Below are 16,500 nucleotides of genomic sequence, written 5' to 3'. Positions count from 1 at the left end.
GTTTGTCGGCGCAGTTACTGCACCGTGGATGGAGGTGGCAATTTCGAGTGCCGTGGCCAAAGTTCAGGCATCTTTGGCACTGCGTGACATCTCGTCGTCCGCCCCGATAGCGCTCCCACGAGATGATTATGGAGCGGATGGTGCGAACTGCCTGGAGGGCGTTCAGCGTCACCGTTCCCTTCCGAAAGTGGACAAGGAAGAGACAGTCCTTGTATGCTTTCGTTGATTCGTCCCTCCGCGTGATCCGGTGGACGGCCGTCGGGGCCAGCTTGTACCGGCTTCGAAGCTCCTCCTCGATTTCGTTGGTGTTGATGTTGGCCAATCCTCTGATGACCGCTTTGAACGGCTTCTCGCCGGGGATGTCGTGGGTAAAGAATTCCACCTTGGAATTCTTCAGCAGCTGGCAGACGCGGTCGTACTCCGGCTTGGTGTAAACCATCACCTTCGTCCCGATGCGTGAGAGTTTGTATTCCGCTGCGACACCAAGCGCGGCGATTTTGCTGGTGAGCCTGTCCAGCGGAACTTTCTTGACCACCAGCGGGGGCAGCTTCATCTTTTCCGCGGGTGGATTCGCAGCTTGGTTCGTGGTGGAGTTGCCTTGGTGTTGGATTGGGATTTCCGGCTCTTCGCCGAAGTCGCCCAGATCGCTATCATTCAAACTTCGCGCAACGCGCGCATATTTATACCGTCCCCAATGTGCACCAGAAACTGGTGGAACGTTCTAGATGCACGCGTGATGATGGTTAACGATGATGATGATGATCGGCACTTGGCAGTGGACGCGTACACCGTGCGTGGAAGTTCTCTCTCTCTCTTTCTCTCTCTCTCTCTGTATTGGCTTCGTCGGGTTACTCATCTCTCGTGGGTTCTCTATGTTCCGACTGTGCGCTCGCTCTCAATATGCGCCGACAGACTGCTACATTCTGCTGGTTGATGGGAGGTGGGACTCGACGGGCGCAATGTGATGTTGATGGTGCGTTTTCAGTCTTCAGTTCGCTTTGCGGACTGAACAATGGGAAAATCAAAAAAATAGAAAAACTCCAACTCCTGTATACTTTTTGAGTTCCATTTTGGTCCCATATCAACTGTGTAAAATTTCAGATCGAACGAAGAAACTATATTTTAGCGCCCGCCATCCTTAGTTTTTCATACGATTTACTATGGGGAAAATTTCCTTCTACAAAGAAAAATCGCTTGAGGTCACCCTTTGAACCCTAAAAATAAGTCGTTGGATGATTTCTGTAGATATCTTCACGAGGAATCAGACCTCCGAAGACCGCAAAGCGATGCGACATTCGTGGAAAAAGTTATTAAGCGTTTCCCGATCGATAAAATTACGAGATTTTATTATTTATTGTTATTCCTTACATGTTAAACAGCTTTGGTATGCCATTCGGTTTTCGGTCAATAACTTTTTCAACATGCCTTAGATCTCTTTGCGGTCTTCAGAGGATTTGTTCCTCGTAAAATTTCCAACATAAATCATTCATCGATATATTTTTAGGGGTTAAGGGGCAACCTGTGGCGATTTTGAAAAAGTGATTTTCCCCATAGTAAATCGTATGAAAACTTAAAACGGCTGGCGCTAAAATATAATGTCTCCGATCGAGCTGAAATTTTGCACAGTTGATATGGGGCCAAAATGGAACTCAAAAAGTGTACAGGACAAGGTACAGGAGTAAAATGTCTTTTTGTGTCCCACGCTAATCTCCATCTCCAGCTCTTCAACTGCCGCTTCTACTTCTCTTCTAGCGCCCTTTGCTTCCACGCTAGACGCAGCTAGACAAGAGCTGACGCTGCCGTGTTTACGGGTGCGAGCCTGCTTCTTGGTGTCCTTCTGCTTCTGCCGGTACTCCTGGGGTTCCTACTGACATGCCTTGCTTTGGCAGCACCATTTCTTCGGCAGATTGTCCTCATCGATGTCTACGCAACATGTGTGGTACCATTCAAAAATCCGTCACAGCCGAGCATCACCTCGTCGCTTGTAGACAGTCCACAAATTGTACACTGAGACTGAGCTGCCGTCAGTTCCATGACGGTTTTGTCATTGGTGGACTCAGCATCAGAAGTCATCTTTTGGCAGGTCCGAACTTCTCACTTGACACTTTCACTTCGCGGAAGTTACTTCGCGGGTGTCACTTAATTTTTAGAGCTATGGTATTTTTGAACTCGTTTACCTGATAATCATTTCTAATGTGCAATTATGCCCTGAGTTTGTTAATGCGATGAAAAAAAATACAGTCGAACAAAGTTTTTTTTACGAATTTGTTGATAGAAGTGCATGACTTTCATGTTATTTTGTAAGCTAGTCAAAAATTACTCGCGTAAAACAACTCACCTATATGAAGGTTATCTTATTCAACGTCAATACGCACTAAGAATGTTTCTGGAATTTCTGTTTGATGTCCTGAATCTGATTTAGTATATAATGTAAAATGCAAATTAATCAAGCATTTAATTGCACCCACATTTCGAAAAACATCACATTGATTGCAGGCATTTTTGGCGTTTTTGTACAATCACACCAGCAGAAGATGTTTTCCCTTTGCAAAGCCATGAGGTAGTACAATGTCACGTGAACAATGGACTGGTAATTGTTTCAGTGAATAATTAAGTTCAGTCACCAGTGCAGCCCCGCACCAAGTCCACGACCATGTACGGCCAATTCTTTCGCTTTCCGGTGCTACTGCTGCTGCTGTGCCAGAGCTGTGTCTTATCATCCTACACTCGAGGCAAACCTAGCTCTGGGTCACCGATGGCACCGGAGGACTCGGATGTGGCCACCATGCTGTTGAACAATCTTAGCGAATCGGTGCGGGAACGTCCCGATGATGTGTCATACTTCGAAGAGGACGAGCTGGGTCTGTCCATCGTGCTGGGGGCAGCAGGGTCCGGTAATGGTAGCCGAGTCGCCAAACGGTCGGCCGATTGGATTAACCGCATCGAGGTGCAGGAGGAAGATATCAGTACTAATTACACCCCATTCAACGTTGGAGTGCTAATGGCATCTCATTTGGGTACGTGGTGCAATTGATTTGTATGTGTGTAGGTAGTATGATTTATGTTTTTGTACAATAATTTTCAGATGAGTCAATATTGTTAATTTCATTAATAAGGTAGATGATTAATGCAAACATCGATTGATTATGTTTTACAGATTCGCCATTTGATTTGGAACGATGTGGACCAGCTGTAGATTTAGCGTTAGACTTTATAAACGATTTTTTGGGGAAGACACATAATATCAAGCTGAAAAAAGTTCAAGCAAGGTAAGTTAAATTAATTGTCATATCGAAAGAATAAATTGATTATTCCCCGTATGTTTTTTTTTCACCAGATGATTTTTTCATGCCGTTCGTTTTTAAGGCCCTATTTTATCTTATTCAAAGCAAAGGATTAAAGTACTGTTTTTGTTTTTATATTATTGCTATTTAAATAATGCTGCTATGCTTTTGTTACTATTTATCATATGCTGGATTTCCTTTTTAAGAATGATATTTTCCTTTACTAATCCACAACTCACTCATCATTTGATGACGCTTGAGTGCTGTATTGTCTAATCCTTAAAGAATGCAAAATTCTTCAAGTTAATCTTCAGTGATACAATAAAAAAAAAAACTCGCAATTCACTCCTGCAAACCACCCCCATAATTATCCAGATAAATGATTAACATCCTAAGTGAGGAAATCACTGCCGCAGTCAAGTCCTTGCTTCGTTGACTTGATGTTTCGAAATGACGAGGAAAAGTGTTTGCGGTGCCGAGGTTCATCTAATGCGGTATGGGTTGGTGAATGACGCGCCGGTGCCTCTTGGTGGCGGAGTAGAAAAAAGAGGGGCATAACGCCCCTTCTAGGCAAATGTGATTATGCATTCAAAGTGAGACTATAGTTTTCTGGATCTTTTGCTTTGGAGGTAAAACTTTTTCAAGGCCTCCAAAATATTTTGAATTTTGAGTCTAATCTCTATGCGCTTGTAAAAGATTTAAGGCACGCAAGAAGTAGATTTTTCTGTCCTAAGCTAGGTCTTTAGCATATTGAATTTACCTATAAGTAAAACTTGATGGTAACATACTATTTTTGTACGAAAATAATGTTTTTCACGAAAGTAAGACAATTTTAACAACCGTGGAGCGGACCTGGTGTGATGGTTAGAACACTTGACTACCACGCCGAGGACCTGGGATCGAATCCCACTCCCGACAAACTCGCAAAATGTGAGTTCTTCCTTCGGAAGGGAAGTAAAACGTGGGTCCCGAGACGAACTAGCCTAGGGCTAAAAATCTCGTTAATACAGATTAAAAAAAAAATTAACAAGAAATTGCCTATCGCAACGTGAAGCAGCCATCTTAAAGTTTACTAAACATAGTAACATTAATAACGAAATCTAAGTAAAATCAATGTAAAGTAAAATAGTTTATTCAGACACGAATGCCACTTAAGTGGTAAAGTGTCTTAAATATATAGTAATAATAATAATAAGAAATTGCCTACTTATAGGCGTTTAATGTTCTACAAAAGGACCCGCATTAAACGCCTAAATGTAGGCAAATTCTTCCAAAATCGTCCAACTTTCGTGAAAAACATGATTTTTCATACAAAAACAGTATGTTACCATCAAGTTTCACCTATGGTTAAATTTAATATGCTTAAGGCCAGGCCTAGCTTAGGACAGAAAAATCTAGTTCTTGCGAGCCTTAAAATCTTTTACAAGCGCATAGAAATTAGACTCAAAATTCAAAATATTTTGGAAGCCTTGAATAAGTTTTACACCACTTATACACGCTAAGAAAATGTTACTCTAAAATGAGTAAGATTCACACAAAACTGAGCTAAACTGGGACAGCTCAAAAAATGAGTAAATTGCATTTCCAGCGATAGCGCTGGCCCAAGTGCAAAAATCCAGACAGTTTAAGCCGTATAATATTCTTCACATCAGCAAGAATATTATACAGCTTAAACTGATGAGATTTTCGCACTTGGGCCAGCGCTATCGCTGGAAAAAAAATTTTCTCAATTTTGAGTTGTCCCACTTTAGCTCCAAAATGAGTGAATTTTCTGACCGTGTACACTTCTCAACCCCCAGGCCTGACGTAATATGCAATAATACATAGAACTTACAACTTATCAGATGAATTCATTTGAATTCCAACTAACGGGGCCTTACTAAAAGGAAGGTTATGCAATTTTTACCCCTCCTGACCCAGACGTCCACCGGAATAAAACTGTCCTCGTGGCTCCAATTTTTGTGGCTCCCAGCATAATTGAAACTACAATTAATAGTGAAGTGAACCTCAAAATTTCATTGAAAAATATTGATGTTTGCGTCTTTGGCAGCAGTATGAAATTTTGTAGTAATCCCCGTAGCCTACGGGTTAAAGGCAGTTATTATGAAAGGATAAGGAGGCGCGTGGTAGTTATCGGGTTGATGCCATACCAAACACCCTTTCGAAAAGCGGGAAATTGTCGTTTTCCACGCTTTCATTTGTCCTATATTATATGTAGTATACACCAGTTGTTCTGGTGCTCAGCTGCCTAAACTTTAGATCTGGTTTGCTTACATCTGAAGAAAACCTTCAAAGTATAATGAAATAGCGTGAATGCATTTCGCCCCCAAAGATCGTTATCCCTCCAGTTCCCCTAATAAAAAGGATTTCCCTCCCCCCAGCTGATGGTGAGGGCAAGCTTTGACCCTGCCGTATGAGCACACACGATTTCCGCACACGCGGTGCGAGGCACACACAGCATTATGATAAGGATATGACACTTTCTGCTTTCCGTCTGACTCCCTATATAGAAGACGCTTGCTCGTTCGGGATTCATGCTGTAGCAAACTGGAAACGTTGCGTTGACTGAGTGGCATTTGATGGAGCGATTTGTTTGAACAGCTTATAAATATGTTTGCATACGCTTCAGAAGCAGACAATTGATGAAGGGCGACACGGCGGATTTTCTTGCTGATCTTGATGGGAGTTCTGCTGGTAGAGAGCTTGAAGTGATTCAACGTGCGTCGGATGTTTGAATGCACATACACACGGTTTAAAAGAATGAAAAATGATGATTTAGAGACAGTCAAACTATTAGTTTCTTATTTTATTCAATTGAACGTTTTTACACCTCCCCGCTGTTGGGAAAATTGAGCCACTGAGTCCAACAAGCTGAACTTTTGTGTCATGTCTCGTTTTGATATTCGCATCTATTTAGCTAATTACCATGTGTCAAGTAATCATCTTCTGCCACGACGCGTCGTCTCTCAGTCAGGTACAGTGAAATTTATAAACCCCAAGACCTTCCCAGGTTCTGCACACCAGATCTCATTGGGTTGCAAGCAACTACTATTTGGAAATCTTTGCCTGCAAAGCAGATGTTCCGAGGTTTCACGTTCGATATTACAGAAACGACAGATAACACTCTGAATCTGGTCAATATTTTTCAAGTGATACCTGGTCGGGCAATGCCCAGTTATTAGGCTAGTGTATGTAAATTAGATCTCTCTTTTTGAGCTCTAAGAGCTTTTTGGTTTTATAAGCATTTGGTGTTATTGCACTTTTTGACATCCATCCAATTGGATATCACCCTCTGCTCAGCTCAGCATTTCAGGTATATTTTCATTGTACAGTTTGATATATTGCAGAATGGTTCTGAACCAGCAAACTGTAAATTAGAACCACTTTTAGCAAGCTCGTCTGTCATTTCATTCCCTTCACTGTGGTCTTGACCTGGAACGCAGTATAAATTTACTTTGGGAGATGGCTTAGCAGACTTGGAGGAATTTGAAAACTAGTTGTTTAAATCTTTCCCGACGTTTCGATCCGTTTGGGATCTTTTTCAAGGGTTCTAAAATAGTTTAATTATCGTATTATAAAATAATGTTACATTGGTATAATTTGACTGCAAGTTACCGATTTGCTACTGTTTTTTCGTCAAGATTGGTTTTGTATAACGTGAAAATGTCATATGAAAAAATGGTCTGTTTCTAGAAGAGTCAATAGTTAATTCTAGATTTTCGTGGTCACGTTTTTCTCAGTGTACTCACTTCGACTTGGTCCGACTAAGTTTGACGGTTTGTGCGTCGGATAATCCACGATATTCTGCGCTGGTCGAATTCGGGCACAATGTTTTGCTGTCTTCCACCATTGCTTTTCATATTTCATTTCAACGTCATTGTGTGTGTCAGGGTGTTTTACATTAGTGTTTGTGTTTACAATTTTTGAGTATTTCTTCAAGTTTGTTTTGATCATCAGTTTCGTCTCATATTTCTCTCATTTTTCAATGTGTGTAACAGTCCTGCATAAGCTGTATGGAGATTATCAGTGTCAGTGTTTTTATTTACAGTGTGGTTTGTGTTGTATATGTGGCAGCTCTCAAGAATATTTAGGTTGTTTGTTTTGAATGTTTTGTCTATTATTTTCGTCTCTTCTAGTTTGAAATAATGGTTGGTGTCAGCTATATGATTCACGAGAGCGGTTTTATCCCTTACCCAGAGAACCTCTGTGTCAGTATTTGTGTGCCCCTTATCAAGTAGTGTTTTTAGTTTCTTCACATTTGACCGATGTCCAGATATTCGTTGCTTTAATTTCGTGCTCGTCATCTCTATGTAGCACGATTCGCAGTCCGCGCAGTCTATCTTATAAATTACGTTGCTCATTTCCATGTCTGGTGTTTTGCCTTTGAAAAAGATCCCAAACGGATCGAAACGTCGGGAAAGATTTAAACAACTAGTTTTCAAATTCCTCCAAGACTGCTAAGCCATCTCCCAAAGTTCTATATCAAAACAGTCGAAACCCGATAAGTATAAATTTACTGAGTTTCCTTGGTACAACCTGTTCAGTAAATGAATGCATTCCCAGACAAGCTTTGAAGTGCATTTGTAAGCACATATTGTGGATTTAGCACTAAATTTGTGTCGGAAGTAACTTCATTGACTTCCGCTGCCTTACCTATGCGTTAAACATAACGTCGGAAGTAGTGCGCTGTATAGAGCATCAGATTTACTATACAGCGCACTACTACCGACGTTATGTTTAACGCATAGGGAAGGCAGCGGAAGTTAATGAAGTTACTTCCGACACCAATTTGGTGCTAAATCCGCAATAATGATTTTAGTGCAGCTTGACTATCTGAAAAAAAAAATCAAATATTTGCATATCTGTATTTTCCCTCAAGGCAGATATTTGCGCATTTCAAAATAGCAAGAATCTCTGCTTGAAACACTGTAGGATAGTGCCCCATAGCCACTGAAATTTTTATTCCAGGGCCATAGATTCCTGCTCCCGTTTTTATTATACAACTTTTGAGCCATATGTAAAGAATTTGATTGATCCTTGACGAACAGTGGGACTTTCGACTTTCTAATCAATGCAAGTTTTTTTTTTATTCTTCAATCACTTAACCTACGTTACATGATCTCTAACAGGCTAATTTTCTGAAAAGTTATTTTTTTTTTCTATTTTGGTCACCAACCTTTACAAGACGGCGCCTGAAGGTGAAGACAATCAAAATTTTTAAACCACTAAAAAGTACACGGCTCGCTAAATTTCGTATCTGATAAATCAAAATTTTTAATTTTCTTTACGATATCATAATAAATATATGCTTATTTCGTCTAGTATATCATACTACATGGCTCTGCATTAGTATGGCCTTGTTTTTATTTGAATTAAGCATATTTTTTACTGTTTTAGCCATTTAGTTTTAGGACCATTGCACAATGGTCCGAATCCACGTTTTAGCAGGAAAAAAATCCGTATCTCTGTTTTCGTTAATTTTAGGCGTTTGGTGTCTTCAGAGAAGTTGTTTGAATTTGTTTGCTGCATCTTTTCCAAAAATTTTCGATTAGGGTGGTCCTCGTCTTAACTCAAATCTGGAATAGAACTTTTTAATTTTGAGTCATACGCGATCGAGTTCTTCAGCAAAACTGTAGGCAATGCTATTTCGAACAACTTTGCCGAATACGCCGTTTATCTAGCTCTTAATTTGAACATAGTAGGTCAATTTTAAGTTTTGACTTAGGGTGAGCCACCCAAAAACGTTTTTTTCGCAATAACTTTTTTATTTGATTTTTTTCGAAGATGTGAGCTTCGGAGCATTTGAAGAGCAAGTAATGATGCATATTTGTCCTAAACATTGCATGTTGCTAGGTCTTGTCATTCAAATGTTATGGGCAATTTTGACTTAAAAACAACGATGTCATAAAATGCTTATATCTCATGGAGCTGGTAAAATAAAAAAAGTTATTTAAGCGGCATTTGGAAGGTCACATATAAAGCCAAATTTATAGCAAAAATTACAAGAACGTTATTTTTAAAATTGGAATAAATAGACTCCAAAAATCCCCTTAAAAAATCGAAAAACTACATATAACTCATACAATTTTAAAGATAAAGTCAAACAGTCTTCGGAAAAAATGTGGGGTTTTACCATACCTAAAAGTTTCCCATACACAACTTTTTTGTAAAACGTGAAACAAAAGCCTGAAATTGATAATTTGATTCTTAGGGGTACATGCTATGTTTTTCTAGGAAATCAGAACGACTATATTCTTTAAAAACAAATTATCAATTTCAAGCTTTTGTTTCACGTTTTACAAAAAAGTTGTGTATGGGAAACTTTTAGGTATGGTAAAAACCCACATTTTTTCCGAAGACTGTTTGACTCTATCTTTAAAATTGTATGAGTTATATGTAGTTTTCCGATTTTTTAAGGGAATTTTTGGAGTCGATTTATTCCAATTTTAAAAATAACGTTCTTGTAATTTTTGCTATAAATTTGGCTTTATATGTGACCTTCCAAATGCCGCTTAAATAACTTTTTTTATTTTACCAGCTTCATGAGATATAAGCATTTTATGACATCGTTGTTTTTAAGTCAAAATTGCCCATAACATTTGAATGACAAGACCTAGCAACATGCAATGTTTAGAACAAATATGCATCATTACTTGCTCTTCAAATGCTCCGAAGCTCACATCTTCGAAAAAAATCAAATAAAAAAGTTATTGCGAAAAAAACGTTTTTGGGTGGCTCACCCTAAGTCAAAACTTAAAATTGACCTACTATGTTCAAATTAAGAGCTAGATAAACGGCGTATTCGGCAAAGTTGTTCGAAATAGCATTGCCTACAGTTTTGCTGAAGAACTCGATCGCGTATGACTCAAAATTAAAAAGTTCTATTCCAGATTTGAGTTAAGACGAGGACCACCCTAATCGAAAATTTTTGGAAAAGATGCAACAAACAAATTCAAACAACTTCTCTGAAGACACCAAACGCCTAAAATTAACGAAAACAGAGATACGGATTTTTTTCCTGCTAAAACGTGGATTCGGACCATTGTGCATTGATATAGGGTGTCCCAGAAAGTATGGGCACAACTTTGTATAACGAAAATACAATCATTTTCTTAACAAACAACATTTTCTTTATTTTTGTATTTTTATTCTAAGTATTTTCATTGATTCCTGTAAAGAAATTATACATTAAAAAGGGTTTTTGTATGCATAATATTTAAAATGAAAAAACACCTTCGAAATTTTCTGCACAAACTACTTTTTTACGGTTTTGCCTAAAACCCAAATTCGAAACAATTTTTTCGATTTTTTTTGTCATGCTATATTCGAAAACATGATTCCTTAGATGGTTGATTGATTTTTTTTTATAAAAAAATGTTTTACCTGTGCGTACGGGTACTTCAAAATTTTGAGAAAACTGAAAAATTAGCATTTTCTATTTCTGGATAAGACATGCCCACAGACATTCGAGTTTTAAAGGATGTTTGAACGAGAGTAAAAATAATTCAATCTACACTTTAGAAAGCTGAAGCATTTATTTAACTTATAGTGAAATTTAATTGTAGTTTTTTGCATGCTGTGATGTTTATTCAGAAGCTTGTTTTCAACTATTCGAAAATCGGGTTTTCAATAATATCGATTTTGGTGTTTGAATTCATTTTTCAGGTACAAAAGTATATGTTTTAAATTCAAACTAAGGGTTGTATAATAGATACGCATGTAGAAATACACGGATATATTTTTTTAAATTTTTATTGAGTTTAATTTCATGGGTAGAAAACAATTTGTTAAACGATGCCATTGAAAAATATAGCAATTTGTGCAGAAGCTTAGAAAGGTCTTTTAGGGAATGTTGTACCGCATTCAAACGAAGTGTAAAATGCAAATTCTAATGATTGGCATTTGATGTTAATACATTGAGGTAGGATATGTGTGAAAATAAAGTTTGTTTGTGCATCCATTCCCAAATGGCAGAGCTGCAAAGTTGTGCCCATACTTTCTGGGACACCCTATACTCACTTTTTAGGCTTACATTATCACATGTTTCCCCCACTCGCTTCCCCTCTTTTGGTATAAAGATAACTTTCACAAGTCTTCATTTTGATGGAACGTAATTCAATCTCACACTAGCCTTGAACATCTCAATATTATAGTGATCTAATTGCATTTTCCACTCTGGCCTTCGTGAAAATTTCATCAGATAAATCTGAGGCGGTGTTTACTGTACTATTTGACTCCGTGGAGTTTATACTAGGAAATCCTTCACCTTCCAGAGATATAGCACAGACAAACAGACGTAACACCTTGAACGATTTTCCTGGAAATCCATCGCCCAGTTCACACTGCCATCACGTGGTGGAAAAGTTGCACGAATCACTGTGTTGTGCAATATCGCCAACAGAAGGCGCTAGTGTGAAACGTCTTACGCATAGAAAAACGATGCACACGCCTCTGGTTGTGAAAGTTACAACTTTGAAAATTTAAAATGTTCGTTGAAAGCGTAGTCGATGGAAATTTCGCAAATGTTACGTCTGTTTGTCTGTGGATATAGTATCAATGGAAGCAACACTTATAACCGAACCTGAAAAATGGGCTTCCATCATTAAATCCAAAGTTTTAGGTGACGTTTTGGTAAAAGCACCATCGTCACGTTTCAGATTTCCCAATTCATTTGCATGATCTTTTGCAAGCGTTTTCTATAAATAGTCCTGCGACTACATGAGTGCTGTTGATGTTTTCACATGTCTGCACCCTATATTTTTTAAGATTTTCGTATTTCGTTGTTGTACTCAGTCAGGGCTTTCCTATACTGAGTCCAATCTCCCGTTTGTTTCGCTTTATTGAATATTTTACGAAAAAAAAAAATCTAAGGCGATCCAGTTTAAATTTCCACCATGACATGTCTCTAGTACAAGATGCTTCTATGGTGGGACAACCGCTATTAAAGGAACTGATGATATTTTCATTTACCCTTCGAGAAAATGATTCCAACTTTTAGGTCGAATCGATAGTTTCTCCCATTGTACATGAATGCGAATTCAGCAATTCTACATATTGATCCCAGTTTGCCTTTCTGGGACTGTCACGTTTGCTCAAATGCATATTCATCGCCTATTCAGGGGTCAGCTCTGTAGTTTCTATACTAAAAAAAAAAAAATATAACACCGTCGACCGTGTGTATCTAACCACTAATTTGCAAAAAGTTCATGCCTCCGGGTGATAATAGCACTACTTATAGTGCCGTCTACTTCACCTACACTCCAAGTCGTTGGTGGCTCCCGCAGTAGTGGTGGTTGGCTGACAAGATGATAACGCCGCCATCGGCACGTTTCAGTGTTTTGGCCTTTCCCAAGTAGTGGCATGTAGGCGACACGAAACCACCTGTTTCGTAGGGCTCTATTGTTGGATCCGTTAAACCACAGTTCACGTTCCGTGGTTGGAAAAGTCAATGCGAATGGATATGAACGAAAAAAGACTTAAATGTACATATCGGGTGGGGATTTGAAACATGGGCTCCATAAGTGTTAACAAAAATTACTGAAGTAGCTTAAAACTAAAATTAGTTTTTTGATAAATCCCCCTGAAAGGATTAAAGAAAAAAAATGTCAAGCATATCTGCCCAAAGATAAGCAACAAGTGTTTCAACACGAGAAAAAATGTGTTCACAATGAAGAGATAGGCGGTTGACGTCCTCAGCAAAATTGTAAATGCAAAAACTAATCCAAATGTGAAAGTTAAAAAGAAGATAAATTTCGCCCACTAATGCTTATTCTTTGACAGAGTATTTTGACTACTACTTTCAGTTTTTCCCAGTATTTTCAGAGGATATCTGACACTGTCAAAGAACAAGCATTAGAGAGTGGAACAAAAAGGAACAAAAACACGTTACACTCGATAGATGAATGTTATAAATTTCTTTTCAATTACATAGAGAGCCTTATTTGAAAACTAACCGCGAGAACACGTTTCTTCAGTGAAATGTGCATATTTTTTTAAAAATTTCGACGGCGAATGAGTTTTATGCTGGAAAATCTAAATATTTGGTAGTGCGAAGTAACAAATCTCAACGGTCTTATCAGGACAAAATTAGATAAATATGAGTGGTACTGAGCCGAAGGTGGGTGCTATTAACCTTCATGAAGGAGTATTCATACTGCTGATAGCATTAACTTGGTCCTCCGAGCCATTTATCACAACACGGATTTTCAATAGAATAAAAATTTCTCTTGAAGTAGTAAAGATAATACAATACTAAATTCACATATTCGAGCAAGTTTGGCTCATTATTCTGATTCTAACGTGATGTGCACACACTTCGAAAAAATCTTGTAATTTTGTGTCATATAAGTCCGACATATAAAAGCAACACATTTGACGCAAAATTGTGTGCGATCTTATTTTTACAGGAAACGGAAAATGTCTGACTCTGGTAATTTTACTGCAACAGCTCAGCGATTCGGCTGCTTGTATACATGATTGAGAACTGTGCTATTTATAGCACCGAATATTGAAACAAAAAAATACAAAAAGTTCCATTCGGGATTCGAACTTCGATCCTCAGAGTGTCAGTTTTCGATCTTGCTCTCTCAGCTGACTCACCACGTTGAAGAGATGGCAGTCGAAGATGAACAACTTCTACCATAAACGAACTTGCCAGTTCGGCTGTCGCGTCGTCACTGCTGGCGTGTACACGGTCAGGAAATTCACTCATTTTCGAGCTAAAGTGGGACAACTCAAAATTGAGTAATTTTTTTTTTTCCAGCGATAGTGCTGGCCCAAGTGCGAAAATCTCATCAGTTTAAGCCGTATAATATTCTTGATGATGCGAAGAACATTATACGGCTTAAACCAGTTGGATTTTTGCACTTGGGCCAGCGCTATCGCTGGAAATGGAATTTACTCATTTTTTGAGCTGTTCCAGTTTAGCTCAGTTTTGTGTGAATCTTACTCATTTTAGAGTAACATTTTCTTAGCGTGTATGTATGTACTGAAACAGCCGCCATCGCAGCCAAGCAGACAAAGCCGCCTTCTGATTGACTGAGCGTGGCTGTTTTCGTTTACCACTGCATCGGCTGATGGCAACGGATTGTCATTTCCAGGTTTGTGGCTCAACTCGGTGTTGAATTTATAAGCGGTTTTCATGCTGTTTCACCTTCGTAATAAACAAATATCCAATCGACTGCAGTCTTCATCTGATTTTGTAAGGTGCTGTTTGACAGTTCAACATCAGTAATCATTATGTTTCTGGAACATATCGCGTAAATTTACAGCATAGAGAACTAAATTATCAGTTATGTGATTTAAAATTATGGCTGGAAGAACTCAAACAATATAAACTTAATGCGTACGTCACAAAAAGTGTAAAAATGTGGCACATTTATGTTTATGTCAAAGCTTTTTCAGGCAGTTCGATCAATTGTGTCACTATTAAAATTGAGATTTTTTAGTGTGCATTTTCGTGACGTTGCAACACGAGCAGAACCCTGTTTGAAACTGAACAGGCGTTGTAACGTCACGAAATGTAAAAGTCGACTACCCAAAATCGAATCCGAAATTTATTTGTTTTATTTCACTGAATTGAAGAACCAAACCAATTAATTTCAATGATATGGGAGAAATTTTCAGAATAATAAAATAGGGGGATTAGGGGCATAATGGACACCCTAAGCAAATGAGTACGTTAGACCTGTATAACGATGAAAAACTTAACATATTATCAGTTGGCTTACAACTTTAGCTTGTTTCCTACGTATTTCAATCGTTTACAGTAAGGTAAAATGTATTTATTGTGAAGAAATATCGAATTTGAAATCGTGTGTTTTTTAGGGCTGGCAGGAAAGGTACGGGGCGAAATGGACACCCATCGGGGCATAATGGACACCCCTACATATTTTATGCTTATTCTTTGATTACATCGATCAGTTAAGTAGTATGCCTACGGAGATCAATGCGAAAGATATAATACTCCATCTTAGACGAGTTTACATAACATCAAAGTTAATAAAACAAATTTTTGGCAAAAATATCGGATTGATTTTCTCTAAACTCTTTAAAACGCCTAACAGTATGCAATGCGCGTACATCCATTCGTAATAGCCGGTGTTCATTTCGCCCCAAATCGACTACAACATTAACATTGCTATTTTTAGTAAATTCTGATGAAAAATAAAATACTTCATCCATTGCTAAACATCCGTATACATGTAGATAAGGTAACAAATCACTTATTTTTATGGTGGACACACTCCAACACTCGTAATACCTTATTTGCTACTGCTTCGAAATTATAAGAATTTCACCATATGAAAAACATATTTCAATTTCAATGATATTTTGATTATTTTGGAGCAATATAAATGGTACTTTCGAAAAATAGGACCATGACTTGTTCCTTTACACTTATGCATCAAAAGTTTTACATAAAAGTCAACGGTTTCGGCAAAAACAGGGGTGTCCATTTCGCCCCGGGTGTCCATTATGCCCCTAATCCCCCTAAAATCCGAACAAATTTTTCAAAATGTTGGTAGCGTGGTAGAGGGGACCGAATTGTAGCGCGTTTTAACGTCACGCTACAAATGCGCATTTTAAACATATTATTCTAATGAAAACTAAATGTTCAATAGGTCACATGTATCGAAAATTTTACAAGGAATCCGAATATGAAAAAATATTTAATGGTTTACTTTTTTTTTCATGAGTTATACCTAATGGGAAATCTGACTACGATTACGTCGAAAAGTTGTAGCCACGGTAGAATATGTCTAATATTCATATAGAGATGTCCGTATAGAAGACCGCATCAGGCATCAGTGTCACACTTTTGAGACCCCTTCCCTCTAAACGATGGACGTCATATTTGAATAGGGGCCATTCGTTTAGGCCTTAGGGAGAAGGGGGTCGAGATCTCAAAAGTGTGACACTCTATGCGTTAGGTATACGAAAAAGCGTGACAGAGAGAGGAGAGGGGTTCAAAATTCCCAAAAAATGATGGACTTAATAATATTCGAACCGTCCCATATCCAATGAGCCTCTGCACGAACCTGACCTACTGCTCACTCCCACAGAAAATTTGAAAACAGCTCGCGCAGTAAAAATCAAATCGACAGCATGAAGTTTAACTTCAATCGGCCATTCGCTGGAAATAATTGTTTTTTTTTTTGCAGCTAAGACTTGGTGATTCGGAGGATTAATTGTATCATTTCTTATTTTGACTTCT

At 38.3% G+C, this 16,500-nt stretch overlaps 1 protein-coding gene across 1 annotated transcript in view; it reads left to right on the top strand.

The window, feature by feature from the left end:
- Nucleotides 1-2,560: 2,560 nt before the first annotated feature.
- Nucleotides 2,561-16,500, top strand: part of LOC109412673 (atrial natriuretic peptide receptor 1) — a 67,474-nt gene continuing 53,534 nt past the window's right edge. The window contains exons 1-2 of the mRNA XM_062850622.1: nucleotides 2,561-3,017; nucleotides 3,158-3,269. Of these exons, the coding sequence (XP_062706606.1) occupies nucleotides 2,654-3,017; nucleotides 3,158-3,269 (476 nt within the window). The 5' untranslated portion in view covers nucleotides 2,561-2,653. The remainder of the gene's footprint in view (nucleotides 3,018-3,157; nucleotides 3,270-16,500) is intronic.

This window comes from Aedes albopictus, chromosome 2, assembly GCF_035046485.1.
Source record: "Aedes albopictus strain Foshan chromosome 2, AalbF5, whole genome shotgun sequence".
NCBI classification, from domain to species: domain Eukaryota; kingdom Metazoa; phylum Arthropoda; class Insecta; order Diptera; family Culicidae; genus Aedes; species Aedes albopictus.
This window is presented reverse-complemented; position numbering and strand designations above follow the sequence as displayed.